Source organism: Choloepus didactylus, chromosome 4, assembly GCF_015220235.1.
Source record: "Choloepus didactylus isolate mChoDid1 chromosome 4, mChoDid1.pri, whole genome shotgun sequence".
In the NCBI taxonomy this organism is placed as follows: domain Eukaryota; kingdom Metazoa; phylum Chordata; class Mammalia; order Pilosa; family Megalonychidae; genus Choloepus; species Choloepus didactylus.
In genome coordinates, this window is record NC_051310.1 from 149,068,418 (window position 1) to 149,093,803 (window position 25,386).

Consider the following 25,386-nt stretch of genomic DNA (forward strand, 5'->3'; position numbering starts at 1 on the left):
TTTTTGGAGTAATGAAAATGTTCAAAGATTGATGGTGAAGAATGCACAACTATATGATGGTACTATCAACAACTGATTGTATACTTTGGAGGACTGTATGTTATGTTACTGTATCTCAATAAAATTGCGTTAAAAAAAAAAAAGAAATAGCCTCTCTCAGTTCCTTGATATGTGGGCTTATTCGTAGGGCAGCTTATATCATGGCAGTTGACTTCCCTCAAAGCAAGCTATCAAAAGAGCCAGAGAGGGAGAGCAAGACAGATTTCACTGTCTTTTTGTAATCTCATCTTGAAAGCGACACCATCACTTTTGCTACATTCTATTCATTAGGAATTATGAAGTCCAGCCCATGAACAAGGGAAGGGGGATTACACATAGGTATGAGTATCAGGAAGAAAGGCTCACTGGGAGCCAATGTTAGTGGCTGCCTATCACATCCATCCACCTATCTATTCACATATAATACTGATTATATATTTATAGATTAAACCTAGAAATCAATAACCAAAGGAAAACAGGAAAATTTACAAATATGTGGAAATTAGATAACAAACTTTTAAACAATCAATGGGTCAAAGAAGAAATCAGGAAGAATATTAGAAAATATTTGAGACAAATGACAACAAAAACACAACATACCAAAACTTATGGGAGGCAGTGAAGGCAGTGCTGAGAGGGAAATTTAGGTAAATGCCTGTGTTAAAAAAGAAAGATCACAAATCAGAGACCTAATGTGCTGGTTTGGATGTATCGTTCCCCAAAATGCCATGTTCTTTGACGCAATCTTGTGAGGACAGATGTGTTTAGTCTTGATTAGGTTGGAACTTTTGGACTGGGTTGCTTCCATGGAGATGTGACCCACCCAACTGTAGGTGATAATTCTGATTGGTTTATTTCCATGAAGGTGTGGCCCTGTCCATTCAGCGTGGGTCTTAATTAATTATCACTGAAGCCCTATAAAAGTTCAGACAGAAGGAGCTCACTGCTGCAGCCAAGAGAGACATTTTGAAGGTGGCCATTGAAGTAGACTTTTGCTACTCCAGAGTTTGCCTGGGAGTAACTAAGAGAATACCCCCAGATGCCTAGAGAGAAACGTCCTGGGAGAAAGCCATTCTGAAACATAACCTGGGAGCAAAGGAAGAAGATGTCAGCCACGTGCCTTCCCAGACAACAGAGGTGTTTCTGACGCCACTGGTCATTCTTTGGGAAGGTACGCTATTGCTGATGCCCTAACTTGGACACTTTTATGGCCTTAAGACTGTAACTTTGTACCAAATAAACCCCCTTTATAAAAGCCAATCCATTTCTGGTGTTTTGCAAAACAGCAGCATTAACAAACCAAACACCTAACCCGAAACCTGATGGAACTATAAAAACAAGGCAAACTAAACCCAAATTAGCAGAAGGAAGGAAACAGTAAAGATTATGTAGCAGAGATAAATGAAATAGAAAACAGGATAGAAAATCAATAGAAACAATCAATGAGACCAAAAGTTGGTATTCTGAAAAGATAAGCAAAATTGACAAGCCTTTAGCCAGACTGACAAAGTTAAAAAACAAAAACAAAAACAGAGAGGACACAAAGAACTAAAATCAAGAATGAATATGGGGGACATTATTACAAACCTTACAGAAATAGAAAGGATTATAAAAGAATACTGTGCACAACTATATACCAACAAATTAAAAAAAAATAAATTGGATACATTCCTAGAAACATACAGATTACTTAAACTGATTTAAAAAGAAATAGAAAATCTCAACAGACATACAGCAGGTAAAGAGACTGAATCAATAATCAAAAACCTCCTAACAAAGAAAAGACCAAGACCAGATGGCTTCAGTGCTGAATTCTACTGAATATTTAAAGAGGAATTAACACCAAACCTCTTCAAACTGTTCCAAAGAATCAAAGAGGAGGGAATACTTCATAAGTCATTTTACAAGGTAAACATTACCCTGATACCAAAGCCAGGTAAAGACAGTAGAAGAAAAGAAAATTACTGACTAATATCCTTTAAGACTATAGATGCAAAAATCCTCAAAATACTGGCAAACCAAATCCAACAGCATATTAAAAGGATAATATCTTATGACCAAGTGGGATTTATTCCGGAATGCATGAATGATTCAACATATGAAAATCAATGTAATACATATTAATAGAATGAAGGAAAAACCCACATGATCATTTCAATTGGTGCAGAAAAAGAGTTAGATAAAATCCAATATCCTTTCATGATAAAAACACTCAGAAAACTATGAATAGAAGGGAACTTTCATGATAAAAGGGCATTTATGAAAAACCCACAGCAAATATACTCCATTGTGAAAGACTGAAAGATTCTCCCTTAAAATCAGGAACAAGACAAGGATGCCCACTATTGCCACTGTTATTTAATTTTGTACTGGAAGCTCTAACCAGAGTAATCAGGCAAGAAAAAGAAAGAAAAGGCACCTGACTTGAAAGGAAGTAGTAAAACTATCCCTATTCACAGATTACATGATGCTTTATAGAAAATTCAAAAGAATCCACAAGAAAGCTACTAGAACTAACAGCAAAGTTGCAGGGTACAAGATCAACACAGAAGTCAGTTGTGTTTCTATACACCAGCAATGAACTTTCTAAAAAGGAAATTAAGAAAACAATTCCATTTACAATGGCATCTAAAAGAATAAACTACCAAGGAGGTGAAAGACTTGTGCACTGACAACTACAAAACATTTCAGAAAGAAATTAAAGAAGACTTAAATAAACGCAAAGACATCCACTGTTCACGTACTGGAATACTGAGATACCAATACTACCTAAAGCAATGCATAAATTCAGTGCAAATCCTAACCAAATTCTGGTATCTTTTTTTGCAGAATGGGATGCTGATCCTCAAATTCATATGAAATTGCAAGAGGCACTGAATAGCCAAAACAATCTTGAAAAAGAACAAAGTTGAAGGAGTAATCTGATTTCAAAACTCATTAGAAAGAGGCAATAATTGAAATAGTGTGGTACTGCCATAAAGATAGACACATAGACCAATGGGATAGAACTGCGTGTCCAGAAATAAACCCACACAACTATGGCCAGCTGATTTTCGACAAGGGTGCCAAGTTCATTCGACGGGGAAAGAAAACTCTTCAACAAATGGTGCTGGGACAACTAGTATTCACATGCAAAAGAATGAATGTGAACCCTTACCTATCACCACATACAAAAATTTATTCAGTGTGGATCAATGCCCCATATACAAGAGCTAACTATAATTAACTATAAAACTCTTAGGGGGGGCGGGGCAAGATGGCGGACTGGTGAGCTGTATGTTTTAGTTACTCCTCCAGGAAAGTAGGTAGAAAGCCAGGAACTGCATGGACTGGACACCACAGAGCAATCTGACTTTGGGCATACTTCATACAACACTCATGAAAACATGGAACTGCTGAGATCAGCGAAATCTGTAAGTTTTTGCAGCCAGTGGACCCGCGCCCCTCCCTGCCAGGCTCAGTCCCTTGGGAGGAGGGGCTGTCAGCTCCCAGAAGGAGAAGGGAGAACTGCAGTGGCAGCCCTTATCGGAAACTCATTCTACTGATCCAAACTCCAACCATAGATAGACTGAGACCAGACACCAGAGAATCTGAGAGCAGCCAGCCCAGCAGAGAGGAGACAGGCATAGAAAAAAAACAACACGAAAAACTCCAAAATAAAAGCGGAGGATTTTTGGAGTTCTGGTGAACATAGAAAGGGGAAGGGCAGAGCTCAGGCCCTGAGGCGCATATGCAAATCCCTAAGAAAAGCTGATCTCTCTGCCCTGTGGACCTTTCCTTAATGGCCCTGGTTGCTTTGTCTCTTAGCATTTCAATAACCCCTTAGATCTCTGAGGAGGGCCCCTTTTTTTTTTTTTCTTTTTAATCCTTTTTTCTTTTTCTAAAACAATTACTCTAAGAAACCCAATACAGAAAGCTTCAAAGACTTGCAATTTGGGCAGGTCAAGACAAGAGCAGAACTAAGAGAGCTCTGAGACAAAAGGCAATAATCCAGTGGCTGAGAAAATTCACTAAACACCACAACTTCCCAAGAAAAGGGGGGTGTCTGCTCACAGCCATCATCCTGGTGGACAGGAAACACTCCTGCCCATCACCAGCCCCATAGCCCAGAGCTGCCCCAGATAACCCAGTGTAACGGAAGCGCTTCAAATAACAGGCACACACCACAAAACTGGGCGTGGACATTAGCCTTCCCTGCAACCTCAGCTGATTGTCCCAGAGTTGGGAAGGCGGAGCAGTGTGAATTAACAAAGCCCCATTCAGCCATCATTTCAGCAGACTGGGAGCCTCCCTACACAGCCCAGCAGCCCAGAACTGCCCTGGGGGGACGGCACTCACCTGTGACATAGCACAGTCATCCCTCAACAGAGGACCCGGGGTGCACAGCCTGGAAGAGGGGCCCACTTGCAAGTCTCAGGAGCCATACTCCAATACCAAGGACTTGTGGGTCAGTGGCAGAGACAAACTGTGGCAGGACTGAACTGAAGGATTAGACTCTTGCAGCAGCTTTAAAACTCTAGGATCACCAGGGAGATTTGATTTTTGGGCCACCCCCCCCCCTGACTGCCCAGAAACACGCCCCATATACAGGGCAGGCAACACCAACTACACACGCAAGCTTGGTACACCAAATGGACCCCACAAGACTCACTCCCCCACTCACCAAAAAGGCTAAGCAGGGGAGAACTGGCTTGTGGAGAACAGGTGGCTCGTGGACGCCACCTGCTGGTTAGTTAGAGAAAGTGTACTCCACGAAGCTGTAGATCTGATAAATTAGAGATAAGGACTTCAATTGGTCTACAAATCCTAAAAGAACCCTATCAAGTTCAGCAAATGCCACGAGGCCAAAAACAACAGAAAATTATAAAGCATATGAAAAAACCAGATGATATAGATAACCCAAGCCCAAGCACCCAAATCAAAAGATCAGAAGAGACACAGCACCTAGAGCAGCTACTGAAAGAACTAAAGATGAATAATGAGACCATACTACGGGATACAAAGGAAATCAAGAAGACCCTAGAAGAGCATAAAGAAGACATTGCAAGACTAAATAAAAAAATGGATGATCTTATGGAAATTAAAGAAACTGTTGACCAAATTAAAAAGATTCTGGACACTCATAGTACAAGACTAGAGGAAGTTGAACAACGAATCAGTGACCTGGAAGATGACAGAATGGAAAAGGAAAGCATAAAAGAAAGAATGGGGAAAAAAATTGAAAAAATCGAAACGGACCTCAGGGATATGATAGATAATATGAAACGTCCAAATATAAGACTCATTGGTGTCCCAGAAGGGGAAGAAAAGGGTAAAGGTCTAGGAAGAGTGTTCAAAGAAATTGTTGGGGAAAACTTCCCAAATCTTCTAAACAACATAAATACACAAATCATAAATGCTCAGCGAACTCCAAATAGAATAAATCCAAATAAACCCACTCCGAGACATATACTGATCACACTGTCAAACACAGAAGAGAAGGAGCAAGTTCTGAAAGCAGCAAGAGAAAAGCAATTCACCACATACAAAGGAAACAGCATAAGACTAAGTAGTGACTACTCAGCAGCCACCATGGAGGTGAGAAGACAGTGGCACGACATATTTAAAATTTTGAGTGAGAAAAATTTCCAGCCAAGAATACTTTATTCAGCAAAGCTCTCCTTCAAATTTGAGGGAGAGCTTAAATTTTTCACAGACAGACAAATGATGAGAGAATTTGCTAACAAGAGACCTGCCCTACTGGAGATACTAAAGGGAGCCCTACAGACAGAGAAACAAAGAAAGGACAGAGAGACTTGGAGAAAGGTTCAGTACTAAAGAGATTTGGTATGGGTACCATAAAGGATATTAATAGACAGAGGGGAAAAATATGACAAACATAAACCAAAGGATAAGATGGCTGATTCAAGAAATGCCTTCACGGTTATAACGTTGAATGTAAATGGAGTAAACTCCCCAATTAAAAGATATAGATTCGCAGAATGGATCAAAAAAAGTGAACCATCAATATGTTGCATACAAGAGACTCATCTTAGACACAGGGACACAAAGAAACTGAAAGTGAAAGGATGGAAAAAAATATTTCATGCAAGCTACAGCCAAAAGAAAGCAGGTGTAGCAATATTAATCTCAGATAAAATAGACTTCAAATGCAGGGATGTTTTGAGAGACAAAGAAGGCCACTACATACTAATAAAAGGGGCAATTCAACAAGAAGAAATAACAATCGTAAATGTCTATGCACCCAGTCAAGGTGCCACAAAATACATGAGAGAAACACTGGCAAAACTAAAGGAAGCAACTGATGTTTCCACAATAATTGTGGGAGACTTCAACACATCACTCTCTCCTATAGATAGATCAACCAGACAGAAGACCAATAAGGAAATTGAAAACCTAAACAATCTGATAAATGAATTAGATTTAACAGACATATACAGGACATTACATCCCAAATCACCAGGATACACATACTTTTCTAGTGCTCACGGAACTTTCTCCAGAATAGATCATATGCTGGGACATAAAACAAGCCTCAATAAATTTAAAAAGATTGAAATTATTCAAAGCACATTCTCTGACCACAATGAAATACAATTAGAAGTCAATAACCATCAGAGACTTAGAAAATTCACAAATACCTGGAGGTTAAACAACACACTCCTAAACAATCAGTGGGCTAACGAAGAAATAGCAAGAGAAATTGCTAAATATATAGAGACGAATGAAAATGAGAACACAACATACCAAAACCTATGGGATGCAGCAAAAGCAGTGCTAAGGGGGAAATTTATAGCACTAAACGCATATATTAAAAAGGAAGAAAGAGCCAAAATCAAAGAACTAATGGATCAACTGAAGAAGCTAGAAAATGAACAGCAAACCAATCCTAAACCAAGTAGAAGAAAAGAAATAACAAGGATTAAAGCAGAAATAAATGACATAGAGAACAAAAAAACAATAGGGAGGATAAATATCACCAAAAGTTGGTTCTTTGAGAAGATCAACAAGATTGACAAGCCCCTAGCTAGACTGACAAAATCAAAAAGAGAGAAGACCCATATAAACAAAATAATGAAGGAAAAAGGTGACATAACTGCAGATCCTGAAGAAATTAAAAAAATTATAAGAGGATATTATGAACAACTGTATGGCAACAAACTGGATAATGTAGAAGAAATGGACAATTTCCTGGAAACATATGAACAACCTAGACTGACCAGAGAAGAAATAGAAGACCTCAACCAACCCATCACAAGCAAAGAGATCCAATCAGTCATCAAAAATCTTCCCACAAATAAATGCCCAGGGCCAGATGGCTTCACAGGGGAATTCTACCAAACTTTCCAGAAAGAACTGACACCAATCTTACTCAAACTCTTTCAAAACATTGAAGAAAATGGAACACTACCTAACTCATTTTATGAAGCTAACATCAATCTAATACCAAAACTAGGCAAAGATGCTACAAAAAAGGAAAACTACCGGCCAATCTCCCTAATGAATATAGATGCAAAAATCCTCAAAAAAATACTTGCAAATCGAATCCAAAGACACATTAAAAAAATCATACACCATGACCAAGTGGGGTTCGTTCCAGGCATGCAAGGATGGTTCAACATAAGAAAATCAATCAATGTATTACAACACATTAACAAGTCAAAAGGGAAAAATCAATTGATCATCTCAATAGATGCTGAAAAAGCATTTGACAAAATCCAACATCCCTTTTTGATAAAAACACTTCAAAAGGTAGGAACTGGAGAGATCCGTCGAGGCCGGAGTGCGGTTTCTGTTCTTCCTGCGTTCGCCGCTGCCACAGTCACTTGACAATGCAGATCTTTGTGAAAACCTTAACGGGTAAAACTATCACCCTTGAGGTGGAGCCCAGTGACACCACTGAGAATGTCAAGGCCAAGATCCAAGACAAGGAAGGCATCCCCCCTGACCAGCAGAGATTGATCTTTGCCGGGAAGCAGCTGGAAGACGGCCGCACCCTGTCCGACTACAACATCCAGAAAGAGTCCACCCTGCACTTGGTCCTGCGTCTTACAAGGGGAATGCAGATCTTCGTGAAGACCCTGACCGGGAAGACCATCACCCTCGAGGAAGAGCCCAGTGACACCATTGAGAACGTCGAGGCCAAGATCCAAGACAAGGAAGGCATCCCCCCTGACCAGCAGAGATTGATCTTTGCCGGGAAGCAGCTGGAAGACGGCCGCACCCTGTCCGACTACAACATCCAGAAAGAGTCCACCCTGCACCTGGTCCTGCGCTTGAGGGGTGGTATCTTAAGTACCTCCTTTCAAGCTTTCAAGAAATTTCATTGCACTTTTCTTTCAATAAAATTGTTGCATTCCAAAAAAAAAAAAAAAAAAAAAGGTAGGAATTGAAGGAAACTTCCTCAACATTATAAAGAGCATATATGAAAAACCCACAGCCAGCATAGTACTCAATGGTGAGAGACTGAAAGCCTTCCCTCTAAGATCAGGAACAAGACAAGGATGCCCGCTATCACCACTGTTATTCAACATTGTACTAGAAGTGCTAGCCAGGGCAATCCGGCAAGACACAGAAATAAAAGGCATCCAAATTGGAAAAGAAGAAGTAAAACTGTCATTATTTGCAGATGATATGATCTTATATCTAGAAAACCCTGAGAAATCGACGATACACCTACTAGAGCTAATAAACAAATTTAGCAAAGTAGCGGGATACAAGATTAATGCGCATAAGTCAGTAATGTTTCTATATACTAGAAATGAACAAACTGAAGAGACACTCAAGAAAAAGATACCATTTTCAATAGCAACTAAAAAAAATCAAGTACCTAGGAATAAACTTAACCAAAGATGTAAAAGACCTATACAAAGAAAACTACACAACTCTACTAAAAGAAATAGAAGGGGACCTTAAAAGATGGAAAAATATTCCATGTTCATGGATAGGAAGGCTAAATGTCATTAAGATGTCAATTCTACCCAAACTCATCTACAGATTCAATGCAATCCCAATCAAAATTCAAACAACCTACTTTGCAGACTTGGAAAAGCTAGTTATCAAATTTATTTGGAAAGGGAAGATGCCTCGAATTGCTAAAGACACTCTGAAAAAGAAAAACGAAGTGGGAGGACTTACACTCCCTGACTTTGAAGCTTATTATAAAGCCACAGTTGCCAAAACAGCATGGTACTGGCACAAAGATAGACATATAGATCAATGGAATCGAATTGAGAATTCAGAGATAGACCCTCAGATCTATGGCCAACTGATCTTTGATAAGGCCCCCAAAGTCACTGAACTGAGTCATAATGGTCTTTTCAACAAATGGGGCTGGGAGAGTTGGATATCCATATCCAAAAGAATGAAAGAGGACCCCTACCTCACCCACTACACAAAAATTAACTCAAAATGGACCAAAGATCTCAATATAAAAGAAAGTACCATAAAACTCCTAGAAGATAATGTAGGAAAACATCTTCAAGACCTTGTATTAGGCGGCCACTTCCTAGACTTTACACCCAAAGCACAAGCAACAAAAGAGAAAATAGATAAATGGGAACTCCTCAAGCTTAGAAGTTTCTGCACCTCAAAGGAATTTCTCAAAAAGGTAAAGAGGCAGCCAACTCAATGGGAAAAAATTTTTGGAAACCATGTATATGACAAAAGACTGATATCTTGCACATATAAAGAAATCCTACAACTCAATGACAATAGTACAGACAGCCCAATTATAAAATGGGCAAAAGATATGAAAAGACAGTTCTCTGAAGACGAAATACAAATGGCCAAGAAACACATGAAAAAATGTTCAGCTTCACTAGCTATTAGAGAGATGCAAATTAAGACCACAATGAGATACCATCTAACACCGGTTAGAATGGCTGCCATTAAACAAACAGGAAACTACAAATGCTGGAGGGGATATGGAGAAATTGGAACTCTCATTCATTGTTGGTGGGACTGTATAATGGTTCAGCCACTCTGGAAGTCAGTCTGGCAGTTCCTTAGAAAACTAGATATAGAGCTACCATTCGATCCAGCGACTGCACTTCTCGGTATATACCCGGAAGATCGGAAAGCAATGACACGAACAGATATCTGCACGCCAATGTTCATAGCAGCATTATTCACAATTGCCAAGAGATGTAAACAACCCAAATGTCCTTCAACAGATGAGTGGATAAATAAAATGTGGTATATACACACGATGGAATACTACGCGGCAGTAAGAAGGAACGATCTGGTGAAACATATGACAACATGGATGAACCTTGAAGACATAATGCTGAGCGAAATAAGCCAGGCACAAAAAGAGAAATATTATATGCTACCACTAATGTGAACTTTGAAAAATGTAAAACAAATGGTTTATAATGTAGAATGTAGGGGAACTAGCAGTAGAGAGCAATTAAGGAAGGGGGAACAATAATCCAAGAAGAACAGATAAGCTATTTAACGTTCTGGGGATGCCCAGAAATGAATATGGTCTGTTAATTTCTGATGGATGTAGTAGGAACAAGTTCACTGAAATGTTGCTATATTATGTAACTTTCTTGGGGTAAAGTAGGAACATGTTGGAAGTTAAGCAGTTATCTTAGGTTAGTTGTCTTTTTCTTACTCCCTTGTTATGGTCTCTTTGAAATGTTCTTTTATTGTATGTTTGTTTTCTTTTTAACTTTTTTTTTCATACAGTTGATTTAAAAAAGAAGGGAAAGTTAAAAAAAAAAAAAAAGAAAAGAAAAACAAGGAAAAAAAAAATATGTAGTGCCCCCTTGAGGAGCCTGTGGAGAATGCAGGGGTATTCGCCTACCCCACCTCCATGGTTGCTAACATGACCACAGACATAGGGGACTGGTGGTTTGATGGGTTGAGCCCTCTACCATAAGTTTTACCCTTGGGAAGACGGTTGCTGCAAAGGAGAGGCTAGGCCTCCCTGTATTTGTGCCTAAGAGTCTCCTCCTGAATGCCTCTTTGTTGCTCAGATGTGGCCCTCTCTCTCTGGCTAAGCCAACTTGAAAGGTGAAATCACTGCCCTCCCCCCTACGTGGGATCAGACACCCAGGGAAGTGAATCTTCCTGGCAACGTGGAATATGACTCCAGGGGAGGAATGTAGACCCGGCATCGTGGGATGGAGAACATCTTCTTGACCAAAAGGGGGATGTGAAAGGAAATGAAATAAGCTTCAGTGGCAGAGAGATTCCAAAACGAGCCGAGAGATCACTCTGGTGGGCACTCTTACGCACACTTTAGACAACCTTTTTTAGGTTCTAAAGAATTGGGGTAGCTGGTGGTGGATACCTGAAACTATTAAATTACAACCCAGAACCCATGAATCTCGAAGACAGTTGTATAAAAATGTAGCTTATGAGGGGTGACAGTGGGATTGGGAATGCCATAAGGACCAAACTCCACTTTGTCTAGTTTATGGATGGATGTGTAGAAAAGTAGGGGAAGGAAACAAACAGACAAAGGTACCCAGTGTTCTTTTTTACTTCAATTGCTCTTTTCCACTCTAATTATTATTCTTGTTATTTTTGTGTGTGTGCTAATGAAGGTGTCAGGGATTGATTTAGGTGATGAATGTACAACTATGTAATGGTACTGTAAACAATCGAAAGTACAATTTGTTTTGTATGACTGCGTGGTATGTGAATATATCTCAATAAAATGATGATTAAAAAAAAAAAAAAAAAAAAAAAAAACTCCTAGAAGATAATGTAGGAAAACATCTTCAAGACCTTGTATTAGGCGGCCACTTCCTAGACTTTACACCCAAAGCACAAGCAACAAAAGAGAAAATAGATAAATGGGAACTCCTCAAGCTTAGAAGTTTCTGCACCTCAAAGGAATTTCTCAAAAAGGTAAAGAGGCAGCCAACTCAATGGGAAAAAATTTTTGGAAACCATGTATATGACAAAAGACTGATATCTTGCACATATAAAGAAATCCTACAACTCAATGACAATAGTACAGACAGCCCAATTATAAAATGGGCAAAAGATATGAAAAGACAGTTCTCTGAAGACGAAATACAAATGGCCAAGAAACACATGAAAAAATGTTCAGCTTCACTAGCTATTAGAGAGATGCAAATTAAGACCACAATGAGATACCATCTAACACCGGTTAGAATGGCTGCCATTAAACAAACAGGAAACTACAAATGCTGGAGGGGATGTGGAGAAATTGGAACTCTCATTCATTGTTGGTGGGACTGTATAATGGTTCAGCCACTCTGGAAGTCAGTCTGGCAGTTCCTTAGAAAACTAGATGTAGAGTTACCATTCGATCCAGCGATTGCACTTCTCGGTATATACCCGGAAGATCGGAAAGCAGTGACACGAACAGATATCTGCACGCCAATGTTCATAGCAGCATTATTCACAATTGCCAAGAGATGGAAACAACCCAAATGTCCTTCAACAGATGAGTGGATAAATAAAATGTGGTATATACACACGATGGAATACTACGCGGCAGTAAGAAGGAACGTTCTCGTGAAACATATGACAACATAGATGAACCTTGAAGACATAATGCTGAGCGAAATAAGCCAGGCACAAAAAGAGAAATATTATATGCTACCACTAATGTGAACTTTGAAAAATGTAAAACAAATGGTTTATAATGTAGAATGTAGGGGAACTAGCGATAGAGAGTAATTAAGGAAGGGGGAACAATAATCCAAGAAGAACAGATAAGCTTTTTACGTTCTGGGGATGCCCAGGAATGACTATGGTCTGTTAATTTCTGATGGATATAGTAGGAACAAGTTCACAGAAATGTTGCTATATTAGGTAACTTTCTTGGGGTAAAGTAGGAACAGGTTGGAAGTTAAGCAGTTATCTTAGGTTAGTTGTCTTTTTCTTACTCCCTTGTTATGGTCTCTTTGAAATGTTCTTTTATTGTATGTTTGTTTTCTTTTTAACTTTTTTTTCATACAGTTGATTTAAAAAAGAAGGGAAAGTTAAAGAAAAAAAAAAAAGAAAAACAAGGAAAAAAAAAGATGTAGTGCCCCCTTGAGGAGCCTGTGGAGAATGCAGGGGTATTCGCCTACCCCACCTCCATGGTTGCTAACATGACCACAGACATAGGGGACTGGTGGTTTGATGGGTTGAGCCCTCTACCGTAAGTTTTACCCTTGGGAAGACGGTTGCTGCAAAGGAGAGGCTAGGCCTCCCTATGGTTGTGCCTAAGAGCCTCCTCCCGAATGCCTCTTTGTTGCTCAGATGTGGCCCTCTCTCTCTGGCTAAGCCAACTTGAAAGGTGAAATCACTGCCCTCCCCACTACGTGGATCAGACACCCAGGGGAGTGAATCTCCCTGGCAACGTGGAATATGACTCCCGGGGAGGAATGTAGACCCGGCATTGTGGGACGGAGAACATCTTCTTGACCAAAAGGGGGATGTGAAAGGAAATGAAATAAGCTTCAGTGGCAGAGAGATTCCAAAAGGAACCGAGAGGTCACTCTGGTGGGCACTCTTACGCACACTTTAGACAACCCTTTTTAGGTTCCAAAGAATTGGGGTAGCTGGTGGTGGATACCTGAAACTATCAAACTACAACCCAGAACCCATGAATCTCGAAGACAGTTGTAGAAAAATGTAGCTTATGAGGGGTGACAATGCGATTGGGAAAGCCATAAGGACCACACTCCACTTTGTCTAGTTTATGGATGGATGCGTAGAAAAATAGGGGAAGGAAACAAACAGACAAAGGTACCCAGTGTTCTTTTTTACTTCAATTGCTCTTTTTCACTCTAATTATTATTCTTGTTATTTTTGTGTGTGTGCTAATGAAGGTGTCAGGGATTGATTTAGGTGATGAATGTACAACTATGTAATGGTACTGTAAACAATCGAAAGTACGATTTGTTTTGTATGACTGTGTGGTATGTGAATATATCTCAATAAAATGAAGATTTAAAAAAAAATAAATCAAAAAAAAAAAAAAAAAACAACTCTTAGAAGAAAACACGGACTGGTGATGTGGGACATGGATTCCAGGAATGAGCCTGACCCTGGCACGGAGGGGTTGAGAATGCCTTTCTGACCAAAGGGAGTAAAGAAAGACAGCAAAATAAAGTTTCAGTGACTCAAACAGAGCCAAGACGCTGTCAGGGAGGTTAATCCTATGCAAGGTTCACCTAGACATGCCAAATGACCACAGTATGATAAGTCCAAGTCAACGGCAGTCCCGAAAATATTAAAGAATACCTGGATCCCTGAGACTGTATAAAAGTTTTGCTCACTAAGTTTATTCTTCAGAATCTTAAACCCTTCAGAGAACTCCTATGCCAGCTAAGTCCCCAAAACCAGAGGCAATAGTCCTTCAAGAACATCAATCAGATGTGCCCCCTTTCCCAAAATGTCAATAGCCCTTTTCAACATGAACAAGTTAGGGTGGTCACTGCCTAGACATGCCTGAAGATCAGGAAAATGATTAAACTAGAGGAAGGCGCAGCAACAGACAAGATGGAATTTAACAATGGATTGTGAATACTGAATATCTACATAATTTTCTTTTTCTTGGTTGCTAGGGTATTAGAATAGCTAGAAGGAAAGAACTGAAATGGTGGAACTGTAACCCATAGCATCTCCTGAAATTTGTTCTGTAGCTACTTGCTAAATTGTAATTTGAAAGTCATCACCGTTTTGTGTATATGCTATATTTCACAATAAGGAAATAACTGAAACTATGGTACTGTAACTCATTAACAACTTTGGAAATTTCCTATATAACTACTTTTTAAATTATACTTTGAAAGATATTACCTTTTTGTATATATGTTATATTTCACAATGGGGAAGAGACTGAAACTGTGGAACCGTGGCTTATGATATTCTTTGACATTTGCTCTCTAACTGCTTGTTGAAATTGCACTTGGAGAGTTATTACTTCTATGTATATATGTTATATTCCACAGTAAAAAAATATGAAAAAAGAAAAAAAGAAAAAGAAAACATGGGGAATTAGGCTTCAGGTCCCTGTATTATGCCACACATTATTAGACTTTACACCAAAAGCACCAGCAACAAAAGAAAAAATAGATTAATTGGACTTCATCAAAATTAAAAACTTTGTGCAACAAGAAACTGAAAAGACTGAAGAATGGGAAAAACTATCTGGAAACCACATAACTGATAAGGGTTTAACATCCAGTATATATTCCTACAAATCAAAACAAAAAGACAATGCAATTTAAAAATGGGCAAAGAACATGAATAGACATTTCTGTAAAGATATACAAATGGCCAAAAAGCACATGAAAATACACTCAACATCATTAGCCACCGGAGAAATGCAAATCAAATCAACAATGATATATATACCACTTCACACCAATAGGATAGCTATTATTTTTTAAAAAATGGAAAATAACAAGTGTTGGTGAGGATGCAGAGAAATAGTAATCCTGTTACATTCTTGTGGGAATGTAAAGTGGTACAGCCAGTGTAGAAATCAGTTTGGCAGTTTTTCAGAAAGTTAACCATAGAACCTCCATATGACCCAGCAATTCCACTTCAAAGTATATACCCAAAAGAACTGACAGGGATGCAAACAGATATTTGCACACCAATGTTCATAGCAGCATTACTCACAAGAGCTAAAAGGTGGAAGCAAACCAGTGTCTATCAACAGACGAAAGGATAAACAAATTGCGGCATATACACTCAATGGAATATTAGACAGTTGTAAAAAGAAATGAAGTTCTGATGCATGCTACAATATGAATGTACTTTGAAGATATCATGTTGAGTGAAAAGAGCCAGGACAAAGATTTTGTGATTTCTCTTACATGAAGTCCTTAGAATAAACAAATACATAGACAGAGAAAGCAGAATAGTGGCCACACAGTGCAGGGGGAGGGAAAATGGGGATGCAATGCTTAATGGGTAAAAGTTTCTGTTCGGGATGATGAAAATGTTCTGGAAATAGATAATGATGAAGGTTATACAAATATGTCAATGCACTTAATAGAACTGTACACTTAAAAACTATTAAAATGATTGATGTTATCTATATTTTACCACAATAAAAATTTTTTTTAAAAAAGAAAATGGACTAGAAGGATAGGCAACAAAATGCTTTTATTGTTAATAAGATTATAGATGGCTTATCTTTTTTGTTTTTACCTTTGTTTTCTGAAAGTCTGAAAATAAATGATACTTTTATAACAAAAGCCAAAAATTATTTGTAAGGGGCAAACTGTTCTCTCTCAACTGTCGTCTAAGGTTTAATTTAACATTACACGTTAAAGCTCTAGTTGAACCTGTACCGTCAAAAGCTCGAAGTCTAGAGTAAACTGTCTTTAAAAGGTTCTCAAATATATCTAAAATTACAAGAATTAAAACAATTGAATTTTGAGGTAAAACACTTTTAGATCTCTAAAAGGGTATCCTAGTATATGTTGAAGTATGTACTTTACTATTTTTTTACTATTTTATTACTTTCTAAGGTATATGTTACATTTTTAGGGCCCAGAAAAACCATTTCTTTCCAAAAGTAAGGTTCCTGTGACCTATGAACCTAAAGCTTCAAATCAATGTATGAACTTTTAGTAATCAAAGGGAAATTCAACTATCTAAATGCTTTACTTGATGAAATTTTTCTCAATACTCTTCTATTGACATTAGTATAATCTTGGGTCAAGGCTTTCCAGGCAAAGAACAAAGCTCTAATCAGGAGTGGTTATATTGAAAAGAATGGTTCAATTTTTGGTCTAAAGATCTTGGTGGGAAAACCACACTGCTTTAGAGCACAGCCATGAGAACTCTGGATCCCTACTGCAACCCCAGGAGATTCCAGATGTAATGGAACTTCTGGAGTTTCTGAATAGCAAATAACTTTTACTCTGCAGGAACTAAGAACAAAATCCATATCCAAGGGCTCTTTTAGGTTTATCCAGAATCCTAAGAAGATTCCTTTAGAGGACACCTACTGAGATTGGCCTCAGGAATGCACTGAATTACATAGCCCATCACATCACTACTTTGCTTTTTTTCCTTCTCATTTTAAGGTCCAAATACTACCGATATTACTGGGAAATTTACTGACATTTCATTGCACAATTCAAATGAAAACTGTTAAATGTCATTGCCTCTCCTGAAGATTTCAGATTTCTGTTTTTATGATACGTACTTTCTGTAATCAGAAAAAATGGTATATCAAATGTCTTGTACTAGCTTGCTACAACCAAGAGGGACACTTTGAAGAAAGCACAAGAGCTGAAAGAGGAGCTGCAGCTTACAGAGACATTTTAGAGATGGCCTTTGAAAGCAGACTTTTGCTCCAGAGAAGCTAAGAGAGGACAAATGCTCCAAGAGCAATTAAGAGTGAAATTTTTTAAGGAGCTGCAGCCTAGAGAGGAACGTCCTGGGAGAAAGCTATTTTGAAACCAGAACTCTGGAGCAGACGCCAGCCACGTACCTTATGAGCTAACAGGTTTTCCAGGTGCCACTGGCTATTCTCCAGTGAAGGTATCCTTACCTTGGACACTTTATGGACTTAAGACTGTAACTTTGTAACCAAATAAACCCCCTTTATTAAAAAAAAAAGGTCTTCTACTTTACAAAAACTTTATTCATGTGATACCATTATTTTTATAATTTTTGCTTTGTCAATTACCAATTATACTTAGTTTGGACCTAAGAGAAATCTCACATTACTCCTCTTGCTTCCTGATCTTGTCAATGGTCTTTGCAGGTCTAACCTTAGAAGTAGAGTGATAAATATACTTAATTTCCCCTGGCATAGGTTTGCGTTTGAACTACATGAAAGGTTTCTCAAATGCTATAAATTATGTTTCTGATTTTATACTTGGAATCAGGAGCCAAATAAGAGACATACATTACGATTGGTTGCTATATCTCTCTCTTTTTTTTTTTTTTTTAGGAGAACTGAATCAAACATATTTTATTCAACTTTTTAGGAGGAGAAAAACAAATGGTATAAAAAAAGTCCAGAAATGTTCTCTTGTACTACTATCTCAAATCATTTTCAATGTTTTACAAAATGCTCACAAAGCCAATATGAAAAGCTTCAACATCCTTCTTTTTTAACCTCTGCTATAATAAATGCAGCACTAACAAACATACAAAGTTCTCGGTACCAATCCTGAAAGTACAATTGCTGAATTACTAACTTTTTATATTATTCATATATATTTTTATTCACACACTTTGAAAAAGAACACTGCCAATACATACATTACTTTCCTTAACTTTATTTTTACATTAACCAAATGTCTGTCATGCAGCCATCAAAAACCTTACAGTAAAATTACACAGGTTTGTAGTCCAATTTAGACTCTACCTTCTTAGAATCAGCCACTTTTCTGACTGCTTTCATGAAGTCTTCCTGTACTACAAAATCATGATCAGCACGAATTGCAAACATACCTGCTTCAGTGCAAACATTTCTCAGGTCTGCTCCATTAAAGCCATCTGAAAGTTTCACGATGGCTTCATAACCTATTTCACCATGGTTTGTAATGGGATCTGCATGGATTTTCAATATATCTAATCTTGCTTGTTCATTTGGTAAATCAATATGTATTTTTCTATCTAATCTTCCTGGACGCAGTAAAACAGGATCCAGAGTATCTGGTCTGTTTGTAGCCATGATCATTTTAACTCTATGCAGAGTATCAAATCCATCCATTTGATTTAGTAACTCCATTAAAGTTCTCTGAATCTCTCTACCTTTAAAAAATTGTAGTCTAGTTGGCTAGCAACAGCTCGTGCCAAGAGTGTTTTTCCCGTACCTGGTCGTCCATATAACAAACAGCCTTTTGGAGGTATTATTCCTACATGCTGGAATAATTCTGGGTTTGTAAGAGGTAGTTCTATTACCTCTCTTAATTCCTGGATCTGTTCTGATAGCCCTTCAATCTCAGAATAGGAAACATTCCCAGGGTCCTCACGAGACATGTTGTAAACCAGCGGAAACACCTCTCTTGGCAAATATCTCATGATAGTGTAGTCATATCCAAAGCAACTCTTGTTCCTGGCTTCAGCTTACTTTTATCAAGGTGTCAACAGCAACCCACAACATATCTTGGTCCATTTGCAGCTTTAACAATGAATTTTTCTTCAGTTAATTGCTTAAGTACTTTGCCCACAATCTGACCAACACTTTGTAGTGCCTTCAGATCATTTTCAGACTTTTCATACTGCTTGGTAAGTTCCTTTAATTGTTCCCTTAACTCCTTGAGACGGCCGTTGATCTCCTTGTGTTCTAGCAATTTCTTGCGATAGTCCTGAAGCGCCTTAACTCTAGGGTCTGCCATGACGAGAAGCCTGGTTGCTGCGAGATCTCTTACGTCTTTTTCCTTAAAATTTATTTGTTGAAGAAATCATGTCATTTGTCCTGTAAAATTTCCCATGTTCTGGATGTTAGGGACATCAGTGCATTGTTATCCAACAAGTCCCAATGTTTCATGTATTTCCCATAAATTAATAGTCGGTGCTAGAGGTTTAATCACACTCAGTTATTTTTTATTTTGGGGGGCAAACTACTTCATACTGGTATTGTGATCATCTATCAGGAGGCACACGTCATGTCATTGTCTTTCTTTTAGAGATATTAGCCAGTATTGATAATCAATGCCTAGACATTAATCATGAAGGGTTATAAACTGGTGACATTCTCATTCTACTATTCTTTCCTTATTAGCTGCAACAATTCTATAAAGAGAAATCCCCTCTAATCTACTATTTGGTTACCCAGTGGTACAGTTAAAAGGAGAGAGAAATGTTTTATTTTTTTTTCTTTACTGACCAGGTCTCGGGATAATAAATTACTCCACTAGGCTTGTCCAGTGATTTTTAAAGTTTTTTAGGTATCATTATGAATTCATGAATTTAAATACTGGATACGTTTCAAATAAAATTCATTTTCTACATCTACGAAGATAATCATGTGATGTTCTTCCTTTAATCTGTTAATATATTGAATTACAAAAATTGATTTTTAATGGTAAACCAATCATTCATTTCTAACAAAACCCAACTTGGTCATGGGGGTAATGTTTAAATATTTGGCTGGATTCTGATTGCAAATATTCTGTTTATGATTTTTGTACCTATGTTCATAAGTAAAACTGGCCTATGCTCTTCTTTTCAAGCTCAAATGGAGTTGTGAAGTGTTTACTTGATTTTCTATTCCTTGAAAAGGATTGTAGAAGTCCAGATTTATTTTTTTTTGTGAATTTTTGGTAAAATGTGCCTGTAAAAATGTCAGGGCTCACTGCTCATTTGCTTGCCTTCTAAAATTTTTATAACTGAAAATAATAACATATACACAGAAAAGTTCATAAATCATAAGTACAGCTTGATTCATTATTACAACAGCAGTTTCACCCTTGGTGGTGGTTTGAAGGTGTTATGTACCCTGGAAAAGGCCACATTCTTTTAATACATTCCTATGGGCACAAACCTATTGTGGGTGGGATCTTTTGATTAGTTATTTCAATTGAGATGTGACCTGCCACTGACCCTCCTGCTGGAGTCCTTTATAAGAGATGAAATTAAGAGAAGCTCACAGAGAAAAAGCCCTGGAGAAGCTAAGAGAGGATTCACAGATGCTAAGAGAGGAAGCCACTGGAACCAGAAGCTGAAGCAATGAAACCTGGGAGCAAAGGACCAGCAAATGCCAGCCATGTGCCTTTTCAAGTGACAGAGTTGTCCCAGATGCCAGCAGCCTATCTTCAGAGTCCAGGTATTGTCCTACTGATGCCTTAAGTTAGAAATTTTCATGGCCTAAGAACTGTAAATTGTAAGTTAATAAATCCCCATTGTACACATCCCAAAGTAATTTGGGCGGAGAATAAAAATATATATTCTGGGCCCCCCTGAGGAACTGGGGGAGGATGCGGAGGCATTGGACTTCCTCACCTGCATTGTTGCTGATGTTCTCACAAACACTGGGGACTGACTGCTTGACATGCTGAGCCCTGTCTTGGGGCTTGCCCCTATGAAGGTTGTTACTGCAAAGGAGACTCTAAACCTACTTATAATTGTGCCTAAGAGTCTCCCTCTGAGTGCCACTTTGTTGCTCAGATGTGGCCCTCTCTCTCTAACTAAGCTACCTTGGCAGGTGATCTCACTGCCCTCCCTGATACATGGGACCTGACTCCCAGGGGTATAAATCTCCTTGGCAATGCAGGATATGACTCCCAGGTAGGAATCTGGACCCGACATCGTGGGACTGAGAACATCTTCTTCACCAAAACGGGGATGCAAAATGAAACGAAATAAAGCTTCAGTGGCTGAGAGATTTCAGATGGAGTCAAGAGGTCACTCTGGTGGACATTCTTACACACTATATAGATAACACTTTTTAGGTTTTAATGTATTGGGAATAGCTAGAAGTAAATACCTGAAACCATCAAGCTCAAACCCAGTAGCCTTGTCTCTTGAAGATGATTGTATAACAATGTAGCTTACAAGGGTTGACAGTGTGATTGTGAAAACCTTGCGGATTGCACTCCCTTTATCCAGTGTATGGTTGGATGAGTAGAAAAATGGGGACAAAAACTAAATGAAAAATAGGGTGAGGTGGGGGGGATGATTTGGGTGTTCTTTTTTATTTTTATTTTTTATTCGTATTCTGATTCTTTCTGATGTAAGGAAAATGTTCAAAAATAGACTGGGGTGATGAATGCACAACTAGATGATGGTACTGTGAACAGTTGATTGTACACCATAGATGATTGTATGGTATGTGAATATATCTCAATAAAACCAAATTAAAAAAAAAAATCCCCATTGTAAAAGCCAACCCATTTCTGGTATATTGCATTTTGGCAGCTTAAGAAAACCAAAACACCCTCCCATCTTTTATTATCTCCTTAGCCTGACTCTGTGTGTTTCAAGAGATCTAATGAGTTAGTGGGAACAGTGGATACATTAAATAACTATGCTCTGTTGATAAGAAAAACATTTAGAAAGTCTACAAGATGTTGTTATAAATCCAATTCATCAGGAAAGGTCTGAAAGATGCTATTATAAGATCAATCCAGCAGGCAAAGCAAGTGAACCAGTTTTTCACCTACTAGACCAAATTATCCTTAAAGGAGGTTTTTATGAGTAGCTGGAAAGATTTTAATTCAAGCTACCAATGCCTTTTCTGAAGACTGTAAGATAATTAGAAAATATAACAAACATCATCTTTCACTATTCTATAAACCCAAAGTTCTTTTTAAAAACACAGTGTTTTAAGGATTTTGACACTGAAGCAAAAGACTCTTAGGGTTAGAGACAGAAGATGGTAGTTCTTCAGAGCATGGGCAAAAAGGAGAAGATAATCTGTCTTAATGAACCTATGAGAGTAATTCAGAGTAGCCGATTGGATTTACCTGAGAATCTGGTTAGAAGACTCTGGATAAATGACCAGTTCTGTTAAAAATTGAATGCAATTGGCAAGATCTACATTTCCTGAACAATTAACTCACAGTTTGTTCAAATACCATAATGACATGGAACTTTTAATAGGAAGTGAGACCTGGAAGGTTGCATAGATTAGTGTGACATAGCGACACATCCCAAAGTAATTTGGACAGAGAATAAAAATATATATGCAGGGCCTCCTTGCATATATATATGTATATAGGTGTTAGGCTTCCTCACATGGATGGTTGCTGATGTTCTCACAAACATTCAGGACTGGCGGTTTGATATGCCAAGACCTCTATCATGGGACGTGCCCTTATGAAGCTTGTCATTGCAAAGGAGAGGCTAAACCTGCATATAATTGTGCCTAAGAGTCTCCCCCTGAGTACCTCTTTGTTGTTCAGATGTGGTCCTTTCTCTCTAGCTAAGCCAACAAGGTGAGTGAATTCACTGCCCTCCCCATTACGTGGGATCTGACTCTCAGGGTGTAAATCTTCCTGGCAACGTGGGATATGACTCCACGGGATGAATCTGAACCCGACATCATGGGACTGAGAACATCTTCTTGACCAAAAGGGGGATGCAAAACGAAACGAAATAAAGTTTCAGTGGCTGAGAGATTCCAAATGGAGTTAAGAGGTCACTCTGGTGGGCATTCTTATGCACTATATAGATAACCCTTTTTAGGTTTTAATGCATTGGAACAGCCAGAAGTAAATACCTGAAACTATCAAACTGCAACACAGTAGCCTTGACTCTTGAAGACGACTGTATAGCAATGTAGCTTACAAGGGGTGACAGTGTGATTGTGAAAGCCTTATGGATCACGCTCTCTTTATCCAGTGTATGGATGGTTGAGTAGAAAAATGGGGAGAAAAAAAGTAAATGAAAAACAGGGTGGGAGGGAGGGTGTTTTGGGTGCTCTTCTTTACTTCTACTTTTTATTCTTATTTTCACTTTTTCTGGTACAAGGAAAATGTTCAAAAAACAGATTTGGGTGATGAATGTACAACTATATGATGGTACGGTGAACAACTGATTGTACACTTTGGATGATTTTATGGTATGTGAATATATCGCAATAAAATTGAATAAAAAATTAATTCAAAACTTTTCTTTCAAGAAATGAAATGTTAAGTTATGCAAACAAGCAATTTCAGGAAAGAATATGTAACAAATATTAAGCAGCTTAAAGACTATCAATTGTCTGAAAAAAACTGAATGCAATTGTAGGTTGTTAATGAGATTAATGTCTGGAGTGGTCTCTTTGCAAATACTATTAGAATTTTTGGCCAATAATGACTAAAAGAACAGTTCCTTCTCAGTCACATAGCACTCCTTTTTGTCTATAATTCACAGTTTGTTTTACGACAGGCACTTAATTGGGAACAAAATCCATTTTAGTAAAACTGGAACTGTACCAATTCCCCAACTGTCTATTTCATTAGCCACTTCTTTTCCTACCTCCATTGTACATTTGTTCCTGGTCAGATAATGAACTACTTCAAACTTCTCTAGCTGTCAGATATTTCTCAGAGACAGATATTTTAAGTTTAGGGAGAAAAGTTTCATTTTTCAACGAAGTCTTAAACATTCCTGATCCAAATATAAGTTTTTAATATAGAAAAGACTAATTCTGACCAGTTTAAATGAACTATTCAATATGAAAGTATAAAAAGGAGAGTAGTGACTGCTATAATACTAATCGTCTTGTGATCATACTTGGGTTCCAAGTGAAGGGGATGTTCCTAATTCTGTATCAAGCAAAGATATGTTTATTTCCAACCACTTATTCAACAAATATTTACTGATTGCTAAGTGTGTCAGGGTGTGTGTCAGCACATAAACTTGCTCAAAGGAGTGAGAGTTAAGATCAGAAACTTATCTCCTCAACATAGAAAGAGCAGAAAATGAGTATCCTGGTTTCCTCAACTAATACTCTGAAGCTTTCTTAAGTCATACCAAACAATTTACCTACTTTGGACTTTCTGTTAGTTTATATTTTCTATAGCTGCTCTGTACATATTCAAACAGCTAACAGTTTGGCAATGTACATATCCAAGTAAGCCTCAAATCAAAATACACCACACACACACACACACACACACACACACACACACACAGGCTAATTCATATTAAGAAGTACTTAACCTCACTTATAATTAAAGAAATGCAAAAAAAAAAAAAAAAACAAAAACATTTTCACCTATTAGGTAAAGAAAAAAATTTAAGCTTGATAATACCCACTATTTTGAAGCTAAGGAACCAAGTATTCTTTCATACTCTTCACTGGTGGGAGTTTAAGTTGATGCATCTTTTTGAAAATGTACATACCCTTTGGCCAAGGAATTCCACTGTTAGGAATTTATCCTACAAATATACTGGCAATGAGAATGCAAGGATATACATACAAGGATGTTCAATGAAACATTATTTGTAACACCAAAACACCTGGAAATAATTTAAATGCTCATGAACAGAGAATCAGTTGAGTGAAATTATTGTATTGGAATACTATTCCATCACAAACAAATGAGGTGGATCTTTATAGGCCGCTATGAGACCATGTCCTAGATAAAATGTTAAGTGAAAACAAGCAAGCTGCAGAACAGTTTGTATAATATAATCCCATTGATATAAAAAGGAAAAAAGATAGTCACCTATAATATGAATATGAAAACTTTCTAAAAGAATTCTCAAGAAAGTGTCAGCAGTGAGTACCTAGGGAATGAGCAGAGATATTTTAGAGGACTTTTACTTCCTTTATGTATACTTTTTATATTGTGTGAATTCCTCACCAGAACATGTATTATATTTTGGAAATATCAGTTCTAAGATCCTGTGAAATTCTGGTCGTATACAAGCTTACTGCAATTTAAATAGGTTATACTCTAGGGGGAATTAATACGTTTGCATAATGTTTCTCTTATAAGGAACTGGTGCACTATT

General features: G+C 37.9%; 2 protein-coding genes and 1 pseudogene across 5 annotated transcripts in view; 1 reads left to right on the plus strand and 2 right to left on the minus strand.

Moving 5' to 3' along the window:
- SLC12A6 (solute carrier family 12 member 6) overlaps window positions 1-25,386 on the minus strand; it is a 153,745-nt gene that overhangs the window by 56,225 nt on the left and 72,134 nt on the right. The gene's annotated exons all lie outside the window — the stretch shown is intronic.
- LOC119530928 (polyubiquitin-like) lies at window positions 7,810-8,408 on the plus strand (the record flags this gene model as incomplete). The annotated part of the gene is made up of 1 exon (XM_037831595.1): window positions 7,810-8,408. A coding segment is annotated over exon 1 (537 nt), but the record flags the coding sequence as incomplete, so codon positions are not given.
- Window positions 17,500-20,476, minus strand: LOC119532208 (annotated as a pseudogene).